The sequence below is a fragment of the Colius striatus genome, chromosome 4 (assembly GCF_028858725.1).
Source record: "Colius striatus isolate bColStr4 chromosome 4, bColStr4.1.hap1, whole genome shotgun sequence".
NCBI classification, from domain to species: Eukaryota; Metazoa; Chordata; class Aves; order Coliiformes; family Coliidae; genus Colius; species Colius striatus.
Window position 1 is genome coordinate 93,123,853 of NC_084762.1, and position 23,612 is coordinate 93,147,464.

General features: G+C 42.0%; 1 protein-coding gene across 3 annotated transcripts in view; it reads right to left on the reverse strand.

Moving 5' to 3' along the window:
- TRAPPC9 (trafficking protein particle complex subunit 9) overlaps window positions 1–23,612 on the reverse strand; it is a 528,840-nt gene that overhangs the window by 418,474 nt on the left and 86,754 nt on the right. For all 3 annotated transcript variants that reach the window (XM_061995017.1, XM_061995018.1, XM_061995016.1), the window contains one exon: window positions 12,241–12,393. In XM_061995017.1, coding sequence (XP_061851001.1) covers window positions 12,241–12,393 — 153 coding nt within the window. The remainder of the gene's footprint in view (window positions 1–12,240; window positions 12,394–23,612) is intronic.

Consider the following 23,612-nt stretch of genomic DNA (forward strand, 5'->3'; position numbering starts at 1 on the left):
TAAAGTTTGTGTTTTTCCATGACAATGACTCTGTCAGCTGCTTAATATCTTTAAACTAACTTCCAATACGTGACCAGAGGATTCTTTTTTCAAGTATACATTGTGGAAAAGAACAGAAAATAGAGAAGTTATGTTTTGTACCATCTATTGATGTAAAAATGCCTGAAATATTCGTCACATATAACTAAGACAGAATGGAAACTACGGTTTACATCATAACAGGCAACAAAAAGGGTGATGGAAATGGATATCCTTAGAGGAACGTCCTCAGTTTGGTGTTTACTACCAGTCTGGGTACTGGCATTTAGTACAGCAATAAAAGACAATGTCAGCTTAGTATTTTTGTACTGCTGAGAAGTTTGTGCAACTTGAAGGTAAATTAACACACGGCAGCATGTTTGGCTTCCTCAACATACCACAGCTACACTCATAAAGCACACATCAGTAAAATGTGTAAAAGTGACTATTGAATCAAAAAGTCAGAGGAATACAAAAGCTAAAATAAAGTTTAAACCTGCATAAAAACTAGATTCACTATTTATTTTTAATAACTTGTTATTGTTGATAACTACTTGCTGAGTCTAAAGAGGAACAGGATTTTGCCTCTTTATGCTGTGCACAGCAACTGCAATGCACAATCAATTAAATACAAGCAAAATCCCATATACCACAGCAGATACATATATGTAAACATGAGGGACATCATATTAGTACACAAAACCCAAATGTATTTCCTCTTTGGAACTTGCTCCTGCTGAGTTATATTTGCTCACATCACATTCCAATTCCACCCATCACCTCGAATCCGGACCTGCTGAGGATACATTCCTCAGAAGAGGAAACCACAAGAACAAGAGGAAGCATGAAACTGTTTTGCCTCAGTAAAATACAACTTCACAAGCATCCAAATGAGAAAACAAAGGGTGGTGTAAGCATAGAAAAAAGCTCTGAGGGATCAGACATTAAACACTACATGTTTAAGACCAGGTATTTAGCAATTCATCAGATGTAAGGTCCAAATACAACACAGCTCCTAATGAATATTCAGACCCATACAATTTGCAGTCTACCTAAATTAACATGAGTTACCAACCATCTGACAGAACTGCTCTTGTCATCAGAACTCAGATGACAGTTTCCAGCCACCTTCAGACAGTCAGCTCAGATGAAGAACTCCTCAATGCAAAATCTGAAAGAACTTCATGGTGAAACACTAACACTGTATTTTCCAGTGTGGTATCTTTGCTCAAGCATTGCCAAAGGATTGAGGATCCTGTTGTATCAGTTATTGGGGGACAGAAGGACAGGCAGGTGAGAACGCCCTGCCTGGGCAATGTAGCTTTACTAAGAGTTAGTTAAAACTTACTGTGTTTAAATTTGTTTATCCATGAGCAAACACTGTCTTGGATTGTTCAGTAGTAAATTTTTAGTAGGTTCCTGTCAAGGGACAGACATTAAAGTGACACACAGAGGCTTACTGAAGTAAGGCAAATACATAATACCTGTTCCATCACTTAGATGGCATCGTAAGTAAGAACAACAAAGACAAGGCATCATGATGTCTCAAATTCAAGCAACAGTAGTTCCAGTTGCACATCCCAAAGGTTTGTATTTTGATCATTAGCATTTTCATAGGATGCTTTGGGTTGGAAGGAACCTATAAAGACCATCTATGCAAAACTTCACCTTTTTTTACTGTGTCCTTTCCAAAGTTAAATACTTTATGAGTTCTACAATAAAGTAAAAACACCAAAAGAAAAAATTAAACCCCACAGAAAAACCAAAACCACAAAAGTCTAAAAAACCCAACCCTAAGCACAAAGGGAACGTGTCCACATTGTAATGCTTTGAAATACATGCAGCATTAGCCTGGTTTTCCCCCTGTTAAGTTAATCTTTTAATTCTCCATGAATGTTCAGATTAAGAGTGTTCATTAGTATGAAATATTAAAACATTTTTTTTCCACGTGAGTCCATGGAAAAACATATCAGTAGCATCTAACTGATATAAAACTAGAAGGGATGAGGTTGGGGCATCCCTTTTTTCAATGGTATCTAGCAACAGGACAAGAGGTAATGGGATGGAGCTGGAACCTAAAAAGTTCCATTTAAACATAAGGAAAAACCTTTACACTGTTCAGATGAGGAAGCCCTGGCACAGGCTGCCCAGGGAGGGTGTGGAGGCTCCTTCCTTGGAGATCTTAAAGACCCACCTGGACACGTTCCCATGTGACCTGATCTAGGTGGACCTGCTCCTGTATTGGGGATGGACTAGATGATCTCTAAAGGTCCCTTCCAACCCCTACCATTCTGTGATTCTATGATTCTATGAATAGGATTGCTACAAATGGGAAAAGAATCAGCTGAGTTATTCCATGACTATCCTGGAAAACAGCTCTTCTAAATTTAGTAGTTCTTACTAATGTTTAATTAAATTAAGCAAGCCTTTTCTCTTTTAATGTAACCACAGTAAATGGCTCATGAAGACCATGGAAAAGGAAAGGTGATGAGAGCACAAAACAATTCTATATGGGCTAGCAGGTATTACATTTCTAACTTGCACAAGAAATAACAAGGCATTAAACCACTCCTTGACCAAATGTTAGCATCTTATATAGGTGACCCTGCTTCTGCAGGGGAGTTGGACTAGATGATCTCTAAAGGTCCCTTCCAACCCTACCATTCTGTGATTCTATGATTCTATAAAAACCAACTGACATTAAAGCAAACTTACTTATCAGCTGTTAGAGCTTCTGACAAAACTGATCATAAATACATTTGATCTCGCTTTGAAATGAAAAGTTTCACCTGATGAAAAAATATTGCTTTCAAATTGATGAATGATTTTCACCAGTTCTATATTAAGAACAAAAGTTGACACTGACTGGTGTGTAAAATTGCAAAGAAAACCAGGAAAAGAACCAAACACGAAAATTTGCATGGCATGAGTCAGGTTTTCCATTTCATATAAGGCATAAGTTTCCCTTTCTTTGAGAAAAGAGTAGATAAAGTAAAATCACAGACATGTAACTAAGGTCTTTCTTGATTCTTTTACCTTTTAAAAATCCATACTGTTTTATTTGGCACGGGGGGAGAAAATAAAAGATGGCATAGCTTAGTTTACACATTTTCTGTGTGAAAGAGAATCTTTAAATTGTACCTGCAAAAGGAAGTGTGATGGCAAAGAAAACATCAATTCTACTTCAGGCTAAGAGAAAAGTCTAAGCTAAAAATTGCAGTGGCCAAACTTCTTGTTTCAAGTCTATGACACTTAAACTTGGCATATAACAGACGGCCCAGTGCCAAGCACTGTATTATAGAATCATAGAATGGTAGGGTTGGAAAGGACTTTTAGAGATCATCTAGTCCAAACCCCCTGCTAAACGCGTCCAGGTGGGTCTTGAAGGCCTCCAAGGAAGGAGCCTCCACACCCTCCCTGGGCAGCCTGGGCCAGGGCTCCCTCTCCTCACAGTGAAAGAGTTTTTTGTTATGTTTAAGTGGAACTTTTTGTGTTCCAGCTTCATCCCATCACCCCTTGTCCTGCTGCTAGATACCATAGAAAAAAGGGATGTCCCAAACTCCTGACACCCACCACTTAGATATTTGTAAATAATAATGAGATCCCCCTTCAATCTCCTCTTCTCCAGACTAAACAGCCCCAGTTCTCACAGCCTTTCCTCATAAGGAAGATGCTCCAGTCCCCTGATCATCTTGGTGACCCTGCACTGGCCTCTCTCCAGCACTCCAGATGAGGCCTCGCCAGGGCAGACTAGAGAGGGAGAAGAATCTCCCTTGACCTGCTGGCCACACTCTTCTTGATGCATCCCAGGCTGCCATTGGACTTCTTGGCCACAAGGACACATTGCTGGGTCATGTTCAGTTTATTATCAACCAGTACTCCCAGATTGAATCCAAAGGATTCAGTCCTTCTCAGCCTTGACTGTGCAAGGGGACTTCTCTGCCAGAGGACAACAAAAATTAATGTTCTGCTCCTAACAATTTTTTTTTTTAGCTTTTCCTGTTCTTTGACAAGGCAGCAACGTTGGTTAGACATTGTCCAGCCCCTCTGCACTGCATTAAACAGTCACCAGCTAAAACTCCTGGTAGGTTGCAGACCTTAACGATGGCAGAAGAAAACAGGGAATTGAAAAAATTAAGGCATCAGTGAAATAGTCGAAAAACAGAAGTTTTCAATTACTTTTTATTTATATTTTTTTGAAACTTCATGTTTTATTTTCTCTTGTGAAGTTTAGACACACCAAAAAGATGCTAAATCCTCCAGCCTTCTTTCGTCAATCCATGCTGTCAAACAGCTTGAGCAGCCTTTCACTATAAAAAGAACAATTGTCTTTCTACTCTGTCCAGAAATCTTCCTAATTTCTAGAATCCACATTGAATATTTCCATGGTAACAGCACATGACCAACACTTTTTCCATGGTAACTGCAAAAACACAGCCTGCCTTTCCAACATCGCAGTCACTGCTGTCACAACAGAGCACAATTTCATACCAGCACTTCCTCTCTCCTCTGAAATGGTAAATAAATTGCCAATTTAATTTCATTAGCCACTTTCACAGCACATTGCACAGAAGAATCACACATAACTTTATCTTAGAATGAGAGAAATTTCACTAAGGCTGTCAAACCTGTAGATTTCAAGGATGAATTTCTTCCTTGTTCAAGGTGAGGGAGCACTGGCAGGGGCTGCACAGATGGGCTGTGGAGTCTCCTTCTCTGGAGACTTTCCAAACCCACCTGAAGAGTTCCTGTGTGACCTATTCTAGGTGGCCCTGCTCTGACAGAGGGGTTGGACTGGATGAGCTTTCAAGGATCCTTCTAGCCCTTAAGATCCTGTCATTTACAACCCAATGACTAAGCACTGAAGAAAGAGCTGGCATGGGACAGCTTCCAGCCCGTTCTGATCCACTGCTTCCCAGTAACATTGTGTGGTACAACCATTACTGACCTAATCCGTGTGACAAAGATACATGCACGTTTCAACAGGTGCCTCACAGCTATGGTGGTCTCAAACTTTGTGGAAAGGAAACCCCTAAATAACATTACCACTGTAACCAGGACATCACATCAACTTGTTTGTATTCCAAGGAAGTCTACAGGTAGATGTTGGCCCTTAGTCATAGTTGGCCACCACATATTAAAAACACTAAAGTATTATACTAACTTCTTTCTTACATATCTGTTTTAATAGTGTGAAACAATTACCCAAGAGGTATGTCAGAGTTTTTGGAAAGAATACAACTTGAGAATGAAATATGAAAATTACATGCTCCTTCAACACAACTGTTGATTTTGTCAAACCATTTTCTGATAGAAATGTTAAGTCAAAAAGCCTCTTGGTAGGCAAACCTCTCCTAAGAATACTGTAACAGTTTTAAAGTACTTTTAGCATGCAGAAGAAAAATAAAGAGAAAAACAAAACAGAAGAGTGAGTACCCTTGCCAAACCAGAACATGCCTTTTTTTTTTCCCCTACAAAAAAACCCTCAATCTTGTACTTTGCTGAAAGCAGCCATATTGCTGTCTGCAGCAATAAAGAAGGGAATAACACAAGTGTAGATGGAGTTACAGGCAATATAATCCACTTGACCCTTCACACTGCAGGTGGGCATTAATATGCAGTTGCATTCCTCTCAAAACCACAGTGTAGACCATCCCACAAGAGAGCAGAGGCAGCAGTACTCAAGGCAAAGCTGCTGGGAATGCATCACTCCCAGAAGGGCAGAGATGATGTGTTATAGACTGAGTATCTCTTTGAGACCACTGCATTTGAAGAGGGTGGTAATAACAACTAACAGCAGCAGATGCAGTGTAAGCATTCCTTCCTGAGGTTGGTGAACTAACTAAACTGGAACTAGAATTTAAATTTAGAATTTAAATCCAAATGTGAACACAAAGAAAGGGGTTAAACAAAGTGCAAAGAAACTCTTAAGACTAAAGATTATTTCTGCACATTACATTAGATTTTGTGCCTCAGCAAGGAAAGGGTGTAACAGGATGGCAGGTTGATTAGCCCATATGTACCAATAACACATTCATTGCCATTTGCCACTTCTGTCTTACCTATTTACATTGCAAAGACCTAGAGCCTGAAAAATCTCTTACTAAATGTTTCTATAGCAGCTGGTACAACTTACATAGGCTGAAGTCCCATGCATGGTACATAAGACTGTTAAAAAGATCCCACATTGTATTAGTCAAATTCTTATCCAGATTAAAAGGCAGTTGGAAGAGAACAAGGCATGCTCTCCTCTGTAAGCACTAAAGCTGGAGTTCAAGAGCTCTGTAAGAACCTGGGAATGTTTTTGAAGTTACACAGTGATGAATTTATGGAGGACACAGAAGTGTTCCAAAACAAATCCCCCAGCTCGTTTACTCAAATTAACAGCGCAACAGAAATGAAAACAGACGTCTTCAAACTGCAGGGACAAAATCTTCTTAGAAATGAAGTCACTCTGAAATAATACTCTGAATGATTCAATGTGATAAAGGCAACCACATGTAGTAACATGTAAACGACTGTGTTGAAATGTATCTGAGGACTTCCATCATCATCATCAGTAATACAATTATCCTAATAGAGCTCTCTAAGCTGCTTAGTTTTTCAGATGACCTGACGAGACTACATTTAAAATCAAACCCAGGTATCTCTCTAACAAAGAGAGATGTTGTCTAGATATGTGTAGGAACATAAAATCTAGCCAGTTAAACAGAAAAGCAACCAGTGAGTATGAATCATACAATGGTCTTGCATTCCAATACTAAAAGGCCTTTAGACACAGGCAATTCTTTCTCTGCAGCCTCTCCTTCCCCAGAGAACAGGAGATTTAAGGCATAGATTTGCTTCTCTCTTAGCATGTAATTAATTAGTTCCTTTGATGAGTTTATGAATTTAAATATTCTTGCACCTGTCTTTAGGTTCCCTGTACACAGAATGAATGAACTGTAACATTTTACATAATGAAGTGCTCATCACACATTAAATCATTACCTTTACAAAACATTCTCCACAAGTACCAGGGGCTTTCATGAAAGATTGCTTCCCGCTACTATGTTCCCATTTCTGACACAATCCAGGAAGAGCAGCTATTGTCCTTTACCCATTTAGTGTCAGGGAAATACTGGATTTCAGAAATTAAAGGTATAATGATTGGGAAGAAGAATTGATTATGCTTCTAATGGGAGCATCCATCCCATTGATTTCTTGGATTTAACAGGTGACAAAGACCTTACTGCTTAAGCTCCTTGAGCCTGGCTGCACAAAGAGATAGAGTGCTTCCTTCTGTCTTACCTAGTGCAGCAGCACTTGAATCAAATTACATACACACGCTGACTCTCCTGATCAGAGAACCACACATAGTAGGATCCCTAAACCACCCAGCTGAGAGACAGAAGATCCAAAACCTCATGAGGATTTGCAGCAGACAGGTATCCTGCAGGAACCCCCTGAATCTTAGTAAACTGCCCTCGAGACATCAACTTGTTCGTCTTAATTCTAATTAACAAAGTGTCTCTGGAACACCTGTCCAGCTGTTCCAAGTGTTTGTAAAGTAATTAATTCTGAAGATAATAAACCAAGGCAGTCTAGATTGTGACAAGAACTTTAAATGACAAGCTTTAATGGGATACACATTCTTTTGCAGTGGTATTATGTTACATTTGCATAAACCCAATTCCCAGCAGGGAAGCCTATACAACACAGACAGAACGGCACAGTCTCGACATCACAGCTAGAACCACATGAAATTTAATGACTGGGCAATAAAATCTCTAATGAAATTCAGTATAAAAAAATGGGAAAAAAACAACCCTAAACTTAGATATGAATTCAGCACATTATTGGTCAGGGGCAAGATCCTGGAGCAAGGGTTCACAGATCCCTGAATCTACAAACTCAATGTTCAGCAATAGGCAAAAAAGCAAATGAGAAACTGCAGTATTGCATTATCAGAAAAGTATGTAAACCAAAACAAAGAGCATCACTAGGCCACTACAGAAATACACAGATCACCTTTCAAATAGTGTGTACAGCCTGCCTCAAATAGGCAGAACTGAAAGGGTATAAAGGAGACACAGCTACTCAATGCAAAGAACTGTTTCCATAATAAGGACAACTAAGCCTAGAAATGTCTAGGCTGCAAAGAGATCACTGTGACGGTAACATGAGGAAATGCATACAATCATGACAGTAGGTACAATGTTTAGAAGATGTATTTATTACACCTGCTTCTTGCAATACAAGAACCAGGTAGTATCAGAAGGACACCAGTAGGTGCAAAACTGTGCAAAGTCATTTAGCCTTGACTCCTCTTGCCATGGCACGTTTAAAGTCCTGACAGTGTGAAGACTTTTATGAATGAGAAACCCACTGAGGATGACTAACAAGGCCTAAATCCAGAGAAGCCATATCAGGCTCTGAAAGGTCCTAAGATAATGACAGTGGGAGCCTAAAAGCCTAAAGCAAAGTAGTATGTCTGTTCATGATTTTCCCTCTATTCTCCCTCAGGCATCTGCTCTTAGCCACTATCACAGCCAGGATATTGGACTAGATGGTCATTGATCTGATCCTGTACAGCCACTCATGTGGTTTTGCTTCCTTTAATCTAGAAGAACATCTAACATTTTTCTTAACAAGACAGTATACCATCAACACACAAGAATTAGATCAGCAATTTTGATTGATAACTTAGTTTACTTTGCAATTGGATAAGTGTATCATCAGAGACATCAGTAATTTATCCCTTCTGTACTATGTCCTGATTACAAACAGCACAAAAGGAAACAATTTCAGCAGCAAATGAAAACAGATCAAAGTAACAGATGCCCTGCTAAGGGCATTATTTTTAAAAGAGAAAAGTATTTTGATCATCATTGTAGATCTGGTCTTCAAAAGAAAAAGGTACCACAGCTACCATGTGATTAAAAGTCATGTCGTAGTCTCCATTGATTTTTCTACCTCTTTACTGTTCATCACATCAACATCTCAGCTGCCTCTTTAAAAAGTATAATATTTGTAAAGTTAAAAGCAGTGTAGAAAAATTACAGCAGCAACTTAGCATCTCTAATAATACTTTCAAAGTACACACAGTACATAGCACCCAAAGATACTAAAAGTCTAAGGAAATACTAACAGATTCTACTCCTTTAGCAACACTGAATGGGAAACCATTGAATTGCTTCCAGGCTACAGTTACCTAACCTTTTAAAGAAGCTGTAGACAGAAATAACACAGGAAAAATAGTGTTCTAATATTCTGTTCTTATGTGGTCCCATAAAAGTTAGATATGGGTAAAAAAAAGAGACCAAAACCCACCATTCCTCAAACTATTGGATGGCAATCCTGAGAAGTATGTTATCTTCTTCTGTAGCATATTTTGTTTGTATGTTATTTCATCTGAAAAACTGCTGGGCCACTGCAGCTTCAGAGTGCTCTTAAAGCTTTTTTGAAGACAAGGCAAATTTGGAAGTTAGAAAAATGAAACCAAAAGAATTTGCACTAAAGATAGTAATGTCTAGCTTTTTTAACACTGACTTTCAGAATCATTTTTCAAACTATTTTTATCACACTGACCAAATTTCTTCTCATCTCCATTCCTCTGATTTCTTTACTATTAATGTTAACCTGTCAACAAATAAAAGGTGTTTCCAAAGTTCAGTTTAAGTTTTGTATCAGCTGGCCTATATCTTTCCATATAATGTAACAGATAAACACAATCACAGAATCGTTGAGGTTGGGAAATACCTTTAAGTCCAACTGTTCCCCCAGCACTGCCCCAGCCACCACTAAACTATATTCCTCAGTGCCACAGCTACACAGCTTTTAAATCCCTCCAGGGATGGGGTCTCCAGCACTTCCCTGGGCAGCCTGTGACAGGGTTTGACAACCCTTTTGGGGAAGACATTTTTCCTGATATCCAATCTAAACTTTCCCTGGTGCAAACGGTTTCCTCTTGTTCTGCTGCTTGTTGGTCTCTTCTTCCAAGAACCACCTCGCCACAACCTTCTTTCAGTGAGTTGCAGAGAGCAAGATGGTCTCCCCTCAGCCTCCTTTTCTCCAGGCTGAACACTCCCAGTTCCCTCAGCTGCTCCTCAGCTGGCTTGTGTTCCAGACCCTTCAGCAGGTGTGTTGCCCATCTCTGGACATACCCAATGAACCACTTAATGAGTTGAATTATGATGTAACACAAGCTTTAATATGCAAGCAATAAGCCATTGGAATTTCCGTGGAAAAGAGAGGTCATCTACAGGGCGCATAAGGACCAAGAGTTCAGGGATCTGTAACAGTATCATCTGCTCCCAGAACAGTAAAATCGCTCCACAAGCAGCATTGGATCTGCTCCCCCACCCACCAAAGGCTGGCAATCTGCAGCTGTACAGAATCCCAATTCTAGCAAGGGCAGCTCTCAAAGCCTCCATTCTTCACAGCTGCATTTTCACCATAACATCAGGGCATGGTTTTCCTTCACTAAAATGTGGTTTTAAAAGTTCTGAAGTAAACTTCAGTGTAGCACCACTATGGGTTTTGTGCACTTTAACCCTAAAAGAGTGACAATTGACACATTTTACACTTGGGAGTTTTAAAAAACAAAGAAACCTTTTAATCTTTACTACCACTTAATACACCAATTTCTGACTAAATGCACTTTCAAGGTAACCCACAGAACTCAGTCCTATCTGACTTGAATAAGCTATGAAGCACAAATTTTGCTGCATTATCTCTATAGTGAAAATATTTATTTCTTAAAGATTAATTATACTGATAATGCACACCTGTAACTGGATCCTGGGAAACAGTCCAAATAATAATGAGAGTCTTTTTGGGGTTGGTTTTTTTTATACAGCAATATCTTGTTTTGGTGAGTTAATTCAATCAGTGGATATATACCAGGCAATGGCAAAAAATAGAGAGTATAGCAATTATTCCAGTCAGACTGTGTGCTTATTATAAAATGGAAATCATTATTACAAGTACCTGGTACTTGTAATTGCAGATAATTCTAATGTAAGCAAACACTGGGGTTTATTATTAAAAAGAAACTATGAGTTGAAGCACATGAGCTTTCTCTACAGTATAAATATTAGTGGGGATCATGTCCTCCATAGCAGTGTGACACTGGTGGCAAAACTGCAGTCACTTATGAAGAAGAATTCTGTAACCTTGGATAACTAAAGGAACAATTTCACAGTATTTCTCTTTAAACCCAACTGATGTCTGCAAACCATTTTTCTTCATCAGATAAGTGTATAAACAGACACATCAAAACAACTCTCTGTCAAGAAAGACATTAAAATATAGCAGGGCAAAGTGTCATGATGGGAGAGTTTGGTCAGATTATCATGCCCATAGTAGTCCCAAAAATTCGGTCTTCAATCCATACAGCTCACTGAATAGCCTTCTTTGGCTATTATAAGACACAAATATGAACACAGTCCAACCCCCCTGCAGAACAAGGGTCACCTAGGTCAGGTAGCATAGGAATATGTCCAGACAGGTCTTGAAGACCTCCAAGGAAGGAGCCTCCACACCGTCCCTGGGCAGCCTGTGCCAGGGCTCCCTCACCTCAACACTGAAAGAGTTTTTTCTTATGTTTAAGTGGAACTTTTTGTGTTCCAGCTTCATCCCATTACCCCTTGTCTTATTACTAGCTACAATAGAAAAAAGGGATGTCCCAACCCCCTGACACCCACCCTTTAGATATTTATAAATGTTAATGAAATCCCCCCTCAGTCTCCTCTTCTCCAGACTAAACAGCCCCAGGTCCTGCAGCCTTTCCTCATAAGAAAGATGCTCCAGTCCCCTGAACATCTTGGTGGCCCTGTGCTGGCCTCTCTCCAGCACTTCCCTGTCCCTCTTGAGCTGAGGAGCCCAGAACTGGACACAGGACTCCAGATGAGGCCTCACCAGGGCAGAGGAGAGAGGGAGAAGAACCTCCCTTGACCTGCTGCCCACACTCTTCTTGCTGCATCCCAGGCTGCCATTGGCCTTCTTGGCCACGAGGGCACATTGCTGGCTCATATTCAGCTTATTATCAATCAGGACTTCCAGGTCTCTCTCTGCAGAGCTGCTCTTCACCAGTTCGACCCCCAGCCTGTGCTGGTGCATGGAGTTGTTCCTCCCTAGGTGCAGAACTCTGCACTTGTCCTTGTTGAACCTCAGGAGGTTCCTCTCTGCTCAACTCTCAAGCCACTTGAGATCGCGCTGAATGTAAAATGTAAAACTCACCGTCACTGAGATCTTGCAGAAGGTTTTCTTGGCATGAAAAGTCCAGTTTCACTTTAATGTTTACAGTAAATGTTGCAATTTTCCCAGGACTTAGAGGAAACTGGGAGAGGGTATCCTCTAGGTTCCAAGTCAGAAAGTCCCCATACAGCTTCTCTGTATTAAAATAAGGAAAGGTTTCATGAATATAACCACTGTGTTACAGACATTTAAGTCTTTAACTGTAGTTACTGTTGCTCTAACTGTAGTTTTAACACTAGAAAGACATTAGAGAGGTTACTAATATAGACCTGGAAGCAGGTAGATAGCAAGATGGGAAGAACTTCACTACCAGAAGAAAAATGCTACACCACAGACAGCATTAAATGCACGCTGAATACTCCAAAACACAGCTTGAAGGCAACCTAGATGTTTGCATGGTTTTGTATCACACAGATTGCAACTCAGGATATGGCAGATGAATGCAAAATAAAACATTTCAGAAAAACATTACACCTAAACAAATCAGTTGCAATTCTAAAACACGATGGAGAAGCCTAGGAAGACTATTGGCTTTCATGATTTTCTCAGAGTCCTTTCTCAAAACAAGTTTCTGCTCCCAGACAAGTTTAGTTCATGTTAAAAGATACTTGAGATTTGTTTGCCATATGAGATACAGCATCTGTCATTATCAGCTCCTCTGCCCTAAACCTATAGTGCCAGAAGGTAATGTGAGGAAAAAAAAACAGCATTAACTTGTTCATCAATACATTGAGATACTTTATCAAGTTATTCAGTCTCTTTGTTACACCAGAAACATCAAAAGATCCATCTTGCAATATAGAGGAGCACAGGGTTAAGTCCACTTCAGGAAGAAGGGTGAGCTAGCTTTCTGTTATTTCAAGCTCTGCAGTATGTCAAAATCCAAAGTCATGGACATGTTATTATCTTCAGTAGAAGCAGCCTAAAAAGTGATATTCTTTGAACTTTACACAATGACAGAAGAAGTTGTTACATACTACAATGGTACGACAACACACTGACTTCTTCCTGAATGAATCTTACTTCAGATACTAAATAGACACCAGAAACATCAGTTAAGATTTGATTTCTTTTACACACTTCATGAATGGCCTCTGGAGAGAGGGTGGGGTGGTGTGTGGAGTCAATCTCCCAGGGCTTCACTTCTGATCCATTGTACTGGAGACAGTTAATTTTCTTTGTAACAGCCTACATAGTGGTGTGTTTTGGACTTGTAACTAAAAGGGTGTTGAAAACACACTAGCTTTTTGGCTTTGCTGCACAGTGCTTGCACTGTATCCTTTCTCTTTTCCCACTCTGTCCTGCCAGTGAATAGGCCAGCAGCAGGCAAGAGGCTAGAAGGCAACAGAACCAGGACAGCTGAGTCAGACTGATGAAAGCAATAATCCATGCCATGAAATGCCTCTTTGCTTTGCTTATTAAACAATCTCTATCTCTACCTATGAGTTTTGTCACCATTGCTCTTCTAGTTCTCCCCTGCTTGAGCAAGAGGACAGTGTGAGAGAGGAAGCAACTGGCTGAGGGCTTCAGTTCTGGCCAGGGTCAACCCACCACATCCATAAATTCAGTAATATTTGCAAGAGCATAGAATGCTAAACATTGCAGAAAAGTCTATTAATACATAAAATAAACATGATGGTTGGATTGAGAGAATCCTAAAAATACATTTATGAATTGGTTATAGCAATGCATATTATCTCCAAAGTACACCAAAGAATTCTAAAGGTTCATTCAAACACCATTTGAGCACTGCTTTGCATAACACAAGGACCACAGAAAGTCACACAGTTCAGGTCCAATACCAAGCTACTGTATTTAAGAGCAAGTTAGTATATCTGGAGACATTCAGAACCCACTTGGCTGAGTTGCTGTGTGACCTACTCTAGGTGGTCCTGCTCTGGCAGGTGGGTGTGACTAGATGATCTTTCAAGGTCTCTTCCAACACTTAGCATTCTGTGATTCTATGATTCTGTGATTTCAGAGTTGCAAAACTATCTTTTAAGATCCATGTATGAGAAAATAGGGTAGGAAGACTGCCTTCACAACTACAATCTAAGGGTTATGAAGTCTCCTTCCTTGGAGGTCTTCAAGACCCGCCTGGATATGTTCCTATGCGACCTGATCTAGGTGACCCTGCTTCTGCAGGGGGATTGGACTAGATGATCTCTAAAGGCCTCTTCCAATCCATACCATACTGTGATTCTATGATTCTGGAGTTAAGGATCTTTCAAAACAGTAATTGGAATTCAGGTTCAAACTTTGTTGATTTGCACAGAAACAATTGCATCTAGAGAATGGAAAATATTTCCCTTAACTTCTATCTAAACTGTAACTGCCTTGCCTGAGAGATATTTTTCTCCTAGACCATCAACTGTTGTCCTGTGTCTTTCCACATCAAATCAATATTATAGACTTCTTTATAAAATGATGTAAAACTAAAAAAGCCTCCTAATAATTGTTTTCTTAAAGTCACCTCCATCTTGTCTAATGATTTAGCTGTAACTATATCACTTCTGATTTTCTTCTGTTTTCAAAAAGAAGTAGTTTAACAAATACAGCAATCTCAATACCCTTTCCTGATGAGCAAAAACAGAATATGCTAAAGGGATTCTTTTCCTCAGTGTAAGCAAAGAGTGAAATATCCCAAGAACTTGAGTGTATTTTCAGATGAATGAACAAATTGTTTCTAAAATGTATTTTCATTAAGCAGGAGGAGATTTTATTTGAAGACATTATGAGTGAAATGACTTTCCAAAGTGAGACTAGCCCTTGCAGATAATATTTAGCACCAGTAATTACAAGACAAGGTCTAAATGCTCAAGCTAAAAGTTCAGCTGTAGAGAAAAATGTAGTATTTCTCTGACACTGGTTTATAGTTTAATAATGTTTTCATCACCATGTTCAGGAATCATCTTTACAGTGAATTATACTTTGGCATGAGGCTTCAAACTTTTCAGTTTGGTAGGAGAGAGGCTCATTTGGGGCATGCCTGTATCCTGTTGTTTCTAGAGTCCAAAACTTGCCTTTAGCAAACAAATGAAGTTACAAGCTGTAAGTTAATAAAGAGTTTAAATTAGTAACTTCTTTTATTTTCCTCATTACCAGCCTGAACCTCCCGTGGTGTAACTTGAGGCCATTTCCTCTTGTTCTATTGCTTGTTACTGGGGAGAACAGACCAACACCCTCCTCGCTACAGCTTCCTTTCAGGTAGTTGTAAAGAGAGAGAAGGTCTCCCCTGAGCCTTCTTTTCTCCAGGCTAAACAGCCCCAGATCCCTCAGCTGTTCCTCATAGAGACGTGCTCCAAATCCTTTCCAAGCTTGGTAGTGTCGTGGTTTGGCCCAGCCAGCACAGCAGCACCACGACAGTCTCTTGCTCGGTGTCCCCATTCACCCCCACCCTCGTTAGGACGGTGGAGGTCCCAGCGAAATGAGAGGAAAAAGATAACCAAGGTTGTTGTGGATTGAGACAAGGGCAGGGAGGGCTCACTGCCAATTATGGTTCTGGGCAAAACAGACTCCAGTACTCGATTTAGAGAGGAAAGTAGGAAAGTTTATTCTACAAGAAACAGAACGGAATAAAAGCAAAAAGGGAGTAGGATGATGAGAAAATTACAACCAGCACTTTAAGATCTCCCTCCCCCATGCCTCCTTTCTTCCTGGGCCCAGCTCACTACTCCCCATATCTCTACCTCCTCCCTCCCAATGGCTCAGGGGGGCAGGGAGTGGGGGATGTGGTCAGTCTCTCACAGATGGGCTCTGCCGCTTCTGTCTTCTCAGATGAGGATGACTCCTGGCATTCTTCCCCTGCTCCAACATGAGGTTCCTCCCCTGGGACACAGTCCTTAACGACTTCTCTGGTGTGGGTTGTTCCCAACAGCTGCAGCTTCTGCCCATACAGGTTCCCTCACACGGGACACAGTCCTTGGTGAATATCTCTGGCGTGGCACGGTTGCAGTTTCTGCAGTTACTGGGTCCCTCTCTCGGGACACGGCCTCTTCTGGCCATAGTTTTAAAGAAGAAAATCACTGTCCGTGGCTCAGGGTCTGCAGTGAAGTGGTTGGGTCCCTCCCACAGGACACAGCCTCTTCCAGCCATAGTCACTGTCCCTGGCTTGAGGTCTTTAATGAAGTGAATCACTGCCCCTGGTCTGGGGCCAGCTTTAGCAAAGTGAGTCTCTGCCCCTGATACAGGGTCATTATCAAAATGAGTCTCTACCACTGATACGGGGTCTTTAAAGAAATGAAAATAAATCTCAGCTTCACCAGCTCTCTCCACAGAATGCAGGGGAGTCTCTGCTCCAGCACACCTCCTCCTCTCTTTCGTCACTGACCTTGGAGTCCTCATGGTTGTTTCTCTCACTGTTCCTACTCCTTGAACCACCACCAGCCAGAAGAAGAAGGGACAGAAGAAGAAGAAGGGGGAGAAGAAGGAAGAAACAGGAAGAAGAAGGAGGAAGAAACCTCCCCTTCTGGATTCTTCTTAAAAAGTGATTGTGGAGGCATCTAATTGGCTCAGCCCCAGCAGTGGGTCTGGCTCAGAGCTGGGGAGAGTTGTGAGCAACTTCTTACAGGAGACATCTTTACAGCCCCTTCCCCCTTACCAGAAAAGGCTGTCATGTCAAACCATGACAGGTAGCCCAGCCTCTGGATCCTCTCCAGCACCTCAATGTCCTTCCTGTAGAGAGGGGCCCAAAACTGGACGCAGCATTCGAGGTGCAGCCTCACCAAAGCCGAGTCCAGGGCAACGATCATCTCCCTGCTCCTGCTGACAACACTGTTCCTGACCCAGTCCAGGATGCCCTTGGCCTTCTTACCCAGCCAGGTACACTGCTGGCTCATGTTCAGCTGCTGCCAACCAACACTCCCGGGTCCCTCTGTGCCTGGCAGCTTTCCAGCCACTCCTCCCCAAGCCTGTAGCACTGCTGGGGGTTGTTGTGGCCCAAGTGCAGGACCCGGCCCTTGGCCTTCTTGAAACTCATGGCATTGGCCTTGGCCCAGCCATCCAGCCTGTGTAGATCTCTCTGTAAAGCTTCCCTACCCTCAAGTAGATCAGAACTTCCACCCAGCTTGGTGTCATCTGCAAACTTACAAAGGGTGCACTAAGTACTGAGCCCTGGGGGACACCACTCATGTCTGGCTGCCAACTGGATTTAACTCCATTTACCACGACTCTTTGGACCTGACCATCTAACCAGTTTTTCACCCAGGAAAGTGTCTGCCCATCCAAGCCAAGAACAACCAATTTCCCTAAGAGAACACTGTGGAAAACAGTGTAAAATGCCTTCCTAAAGTCAAGGTAGAAAACATTCACAGCCTTTCCTTTATCCAACAACAGTCTAGTAACGTCAAAGAAAAGAAACTCAACAGGATCTCATGAAATCAAGTGAGCAGATAAAAAAGAAATGGACTTTAATATACACAAAGGCAAAATAATACAACTGGGGGGAAAAAATCCCCATGAGCTATGCCTGATGTGTTGAAATTGGAACTGGCAATTAGAAACCCACAAAAAAAACCTGAAGTCACCATTGATTCACGGAATCACCACAGAATCGTCAGCTTAGTAAGCAGGAACAGAATAAAGAAAGAAGAAAATTAGATCCTTGTGAGGAAGGATACTGATAGCAAGCCAAAGGTGGGGTATTTTACCACTGTATAAAACCTTGGTGTGTTCACATCCTAAATGCAGTTTGGAGATTTGATCTCTGTAGTGCAAGGTGGACACACCAGAGCTAGAGACAGTGCAGAAAAGGGTACCTGAAATGATCGAGCGATGGAGCAGCTGTCATGTGAGCAGTGACCCTTCTATTTGAAAGGCTTCTCTGCTTGAAAGGGGAAGATGACTGCAGGTTACAAAAATTACAAAGACGACAGATAAAGTGAAAGCAAACCTGTTGCCCACTAAATGTCTTGGCCTGAGAACTGGGAACGCTTGATGAAACCAGTAAGAGAACAGATAAAAACAGATACAGCACTTCTCTACCTATCTAGTAGTGAACTTCTGGGACCTGTTGCTACAGGAGGCTCCAGAGGCAAAAAGTACTGGTAGCTTCAGAGTGGGATTGGCAAATTCAAGGGCAAGTCCACAGAAGGTACTTAAAAAGGAGTGTATAGGTACAATAACTACAGATGTTGAGACAGCACGAAAGAAACACCAAAACAGTGGCAAGACTTGGATGCTCTCCCTAAGCAGCATCCTCTAATGTCTTTGGTCTCTGTCTTTCTGTGAGGGAATGGGACAGGATGGGACAGAATCCTCTGTTAACCATAGCACTGTGATCTGAAGATCCCCTCAAAACTCCAAACTGAATTTAGAGCATTGAAGAAACTGCATATAAGTGGAACAGTGTTCTTAGAACAGAGAAAACAGAGATTTGCACAAAAAAATCCCAGGAAGATGAAATGATGCAGCTTAGCCTGGAGACACTAGCAAAACTAAAGTTTAATTCCAAACATTTGGGAAACTAGGGAAAAGAGTTTAAAGGTGAAGATAGAAAGAAACAAAGTCGAAAGGCAAACACAGCAGACTACAGAGGAAAGGTGTAGTCTGGGTAGAACATAACCAGAACATCTGCTGCTGCTCAAGCTGAGCAGTTGAAAGGAAATCAAAATGCAAGAGCAGTTTCCAACTAGCACAGAAGGATGAGAACAGAGTACTCCACACATCTGAATTCAACATGCACAAAGGTACACTAAAGGCAAGTATGACCAGACACCTGAAGACAGAAATCAGATGTGCTTCAAGGTAACAAAGCTCTTCAGACTTCTATGGTAATCTGAGCATCTGATTCTTGATGCCTCACCAGCTGCAGTATGTATCTCTAGCAGAATACAGAGGACCTCAAAATAACAGTCAGTTCTAAATATAGAGGCATCTGCATTCAAGCATCTTAAGTCCTCCAACTGCATGAAATTCCATGAATAATCAAAGTTGCCTATTTAGCACTGCAGAGTATCACCAAATCACACAGAATCACAGAAGCTCAAGGGCTGGAAAGGACCTCGAAAGCTCATCCAGTCCAACCTCCCTGCCAGAGCAGGACCACCTAGAGAAGGTCACACAGGAACTTGTCCAGATGGGTCTGAATGTCTCTAGAGAAGCAGACTCCAAAACCCATCTGGGCAGCCTCTTCCAGTGCTCCCTCATCCTCATAGGGAGGAAGTTTTTTCTTATGTTGCTTTGGAACCTCTTCTATTCCAGCTTGTACCCATTGCCTCTTGTCCTATCATTGGCCATCACTGAGAACAGCCTGGCTCCATCCTCCTCACACCCACCCTTTACATATTTGTAAACATTTATGAGATCACTCCTCAATCTCCTCTTCTCCAAGCCAAAGAGCCCCAGCTCCCTCAGCCTTTCATCAGAAGGAAAATGCTCCACTCCTTTCATCATCTTTGTGATGTATATGCTGATTTTATTTAAAAAACAGGAACTGTGGGGTGTTCACACTAGGATTACAGGGTTAAAAGCACTAATACTTCAGCAGGTCATAGGCTGTGTACCCATATTACTATTAACTTTCCTCTGAGACTGGACAAAACCAGTCTCTTTGTGAATTGAGGAGATAATCCAGACTGTTTATAATTCAGATCTGGGAGATAGAAATGAACTTCCAGGACTTGTTATGTTCTTTACAGTGTAAATTTATTTAGCAGAGCTTCCTCTAGGCAATTAGTAAGTATCTTAAAAAGGAGGAAATAAAATGCTCTAAAATCATGAACCATTTGACATTGATCTTATGAGTGGAAAAAAAAAGAGTAAGAGTCCTACAAATCATGATCTCAGTCAGACAGTGTAGGCAGAGAGGAAGAAACATGAGCTGAGAAACCTGTAGGGTAAAACCACAGCAACTAGACAGGGACTGGATTAACAACACTTCTTGTTGTCTGACCTTCATAAGGATATTTGGACTAACTGGAGAAAAGCCTGCCTGCATCCACAAGTCTCTGGAGAACATAATCTAACTCCAATTTGAAAGAACAGTTTTGCTTGGGCCCCTAACTACAAGAAGGACCAGTCTTGTTCAACATCTTCATCAACCACCTGGATGAGGGGACAGAGTGTACCCTCAGCAAGTTCCCTGATGACACCAAACTGGGAGCACTGGCTGATTCCCCAGAGGCTGTGCTGCCATTCAGCGGGATCTCAACCAGCTTGAGAATTGGGCAGAGAGGAACCTCATGAGGGTCAACAAGGACAAGGGCAGAGTCCTGCAGCTGGGAAGGAACAACCCCCTGCACCAGGACAGGCTGGGGGTCGAACTGGTGGAGAGCAGCTCTGCAGAGAGACACCTGGGAGTCCTGATTGATATGAAACTAACCATGAACCAGCAACGTGCCCTCGTGGCCAAGAAGGCCAATGGCAGCCTGGGATGCATCAAGAAGAGTGTGGGCAGCAGATCAAGGGAGGTTCTTCTCCCCCTCTACTCTGCCCTGGTGAGGCCTCATCTGGAGTCCTGTGTCCAGTTCTGGGCTCCTCAGCTCAAGAGGGACAGGGAACTGCTGGAGAGAGGCCAGCACAGGGCCACCAAGATGATCAGGGGACGGGAACATCTTTCATACAAGGAAAGGCTGCGGGAGCTGGGGCTGTTTAGTCTGGAGGAGATTGAGGGGGAATCTCATTAATATTGACAAATATCTAAATGGTGGGTGTCAGGAGGTTGGGACATCCCTTTTTTGATGGTATCTAGAAACAGGACAAGGGGTGATGGGATGAAGCTGGAATACAAAAAGTTCCACTTAAACATAAGAAAAAACTCTTTCAGTGTGAGATGAGGGAGCCCTGGCACAGGCTGCCCAGGGAGGGTGTGGAGGCTCCTACCTTGGAGGTCTTCAAGACCCGCCTGGACACGTTCCTGTGTGACCTGATCTAGGTGACCCTGCTTCTGCAGAGGGGTTGGACTGGATGATCTCTAAAGGCCCCTTCCAATCCCTACCATTCTGTGATTCTATGATTCTAGAGTTAAGGATCTTTCAAAACAGTAATTGGAATTCAGGTTCAAACTTTGTTGATTTGCACAGAAACAACTGCATCTAGAGAATGGAAAATATTTCCCTTAACTTCTATCTAAACTGTAACTGCCTTGCCTGAGAGATATTTTTCTCCTAGACCATCAATGGGTGTCAAGAGGTTGGGGCAGCACTTTTTTCTGTTTTATCTAGCGACAGGACAAGGGGTAATGGGATGAAGCTGGAACACAAAAAGTTCCATTTAAACATAAGGAAAAGCTACTTTACTGTTGATGTGAGGGAGCCCTGGCACAGGCTGCCCAGGGAGGATGTGGAGGCTCCTTTTCTGGAGATTTTCAAGTTCTGCTTGGACACATTCCTATGAGACCTGATCTAGGTGGACATGCTTCTGCAGGGAGGTTGGACTGGATGATCTCTAAAGGTCCCTTCCAACTCCTACCATTCTGTGATTCTATGATTCTAAGGACATTAAGGGACTGAAGCATGTCCAGCGACAGGAACTGGAGCTGGTGCAGGATCTGGAGCAGAAGTGTGACGAGGAGCAGCTGAGGGAACTGGGAGTGTTCAGTCTGAAGAAAAGGAGGCTGAGATGAGACCTTCTTGCTGTCTACAATTCCCTGACAGGAGGTTATGGCAAGGTGGGAGCTTTCTCTTCTCTGAGGTAACAAGTGACAGGACAAGAAAAGACAGCCTCAAGTTACACCAGGGCAGGTTTAGATTGGCAAATAGGAAAAATGTCTTCCCCAAAACCATTATCAAGCCCTGGCACAGGCTGCCCAGGGCAGTGGTGGAATCCCCATCCCTGGTGTAGGTGTTGGTGTGTAGGTGTGGCACTGATGGACATGTTTTAGTGGTGCCTGTGGTAGTGCTGGGGGAATGGTTGGACTCAATGATCTTAAAGGTCTTTTCCAAACTAAATGCTTCTGTGATTCTGTGATCTATTCCAGGATACTCAGAGTTCTTAATATGGGTTACCTGGACCTCAGAGTATATTTCCCATTTATCTGTCACAGCTAAACAGTTGAGATGGTAAACAGATGTGTTCAAAGACCATGGGAAGAATACAGCTAGAGAGGTGAATTTACTTCTCTCTGTTTAAATTCCAGAGGTCGATCATTTCTAGGAAATATCAGTGAGGTTTTGCTTCATCATCCAAGTTTGTTCAGTGTGTGCAGCTGGTGCTCAATACTAGAGTCTAATAACCTGTGAGGCTGGTATGGTCTTCTCAGTGCTTCAAGTTTGAAACCATCAGTGTTACATCTGGCCCTGAGTGGAGCAAATAGTTAGGTCATCAAAGCTTTTGAAACGCATCCCCTAACAGAGACATAACAGGCCTCTGACGAGAGCTGACCAGAGATGAAGGATGGAAAGGCAGCCCATTTGCACGTGGCATCATTCTAAAAAAAGTATTAAACCATCTGACCTGGTGAGGGACAATATGAAGTGACACAGAATTGACCTTGACAGCATTTATGTGATGCCCAACCTCCAGATACCACAGTCCGGTAGACAAAGTGGTGCAATGAGACATTAAAGGACATGACAGACGTGTTTATTGTGTCAGCATGACAAGTCTCTTTTGCTGATTTGCCTCAGGATCTGTTCCATAGCTGCTAAAGGGCTTGAAAACCCTGTGATGTCCTTCATGAACTGCACAAGGTCAGCTGCAATTTCTGCTCATTTATCTGAAGGCCAGTGGAAAAGCTGACGAGCTGCACCCAAAAGAGACAAAAGAGAGGAAGTAAGGGAAGGCAAATTTGAAAGTCTAATCTCCAGAGTTCCTAACAAGTGTTTTTAAATGGACACCACTAAAACCAATGCCAGAGAAGTGGGCTTCCTGAAGAAAAGTGATTGGCTATAGCTAACATAATGAGGAAGGGAGGTCAGGTCATCAGGCTGCCACAGGTAATCCCATCCACTCATTTCAACCCAAACAAAATCAGAATGTTTGCCATTTACTGCATTCATGTTTGTGCTAAAAGTTGTAACCCCCTAAACAGGTCTGCAACCTGATCTAGGTGACCCTGCTTCTGCAGAGGGGTTAGACTAGATGATCTATAAAGGTCCCTTCCAACCCTACCATTCTATGATTCTATGAAACAGAAGGTACAGAAATGGAAGTCAAACAAGGCAAGCATGCAGCAGCAGCAAAAGATTTACAAGCAACTGCCAAGACTAAAAGAACCAAAGCAAATCAAGTGAAACAAAGGATGATTGAAAGCTCTTTGTATTGGGCTGAAACTAGACAACAACTTCTCCTGGGCTTCCAAGTTGACAAGCAAGCTGTGATCGTGGCAGATGAAGATGCCTTACAGCTTTCAAGGAGACCTTGAGCAGTTTAAATCACAGGCACACTTCAGCTGAGGAGTAGTAAAGAACATCCAA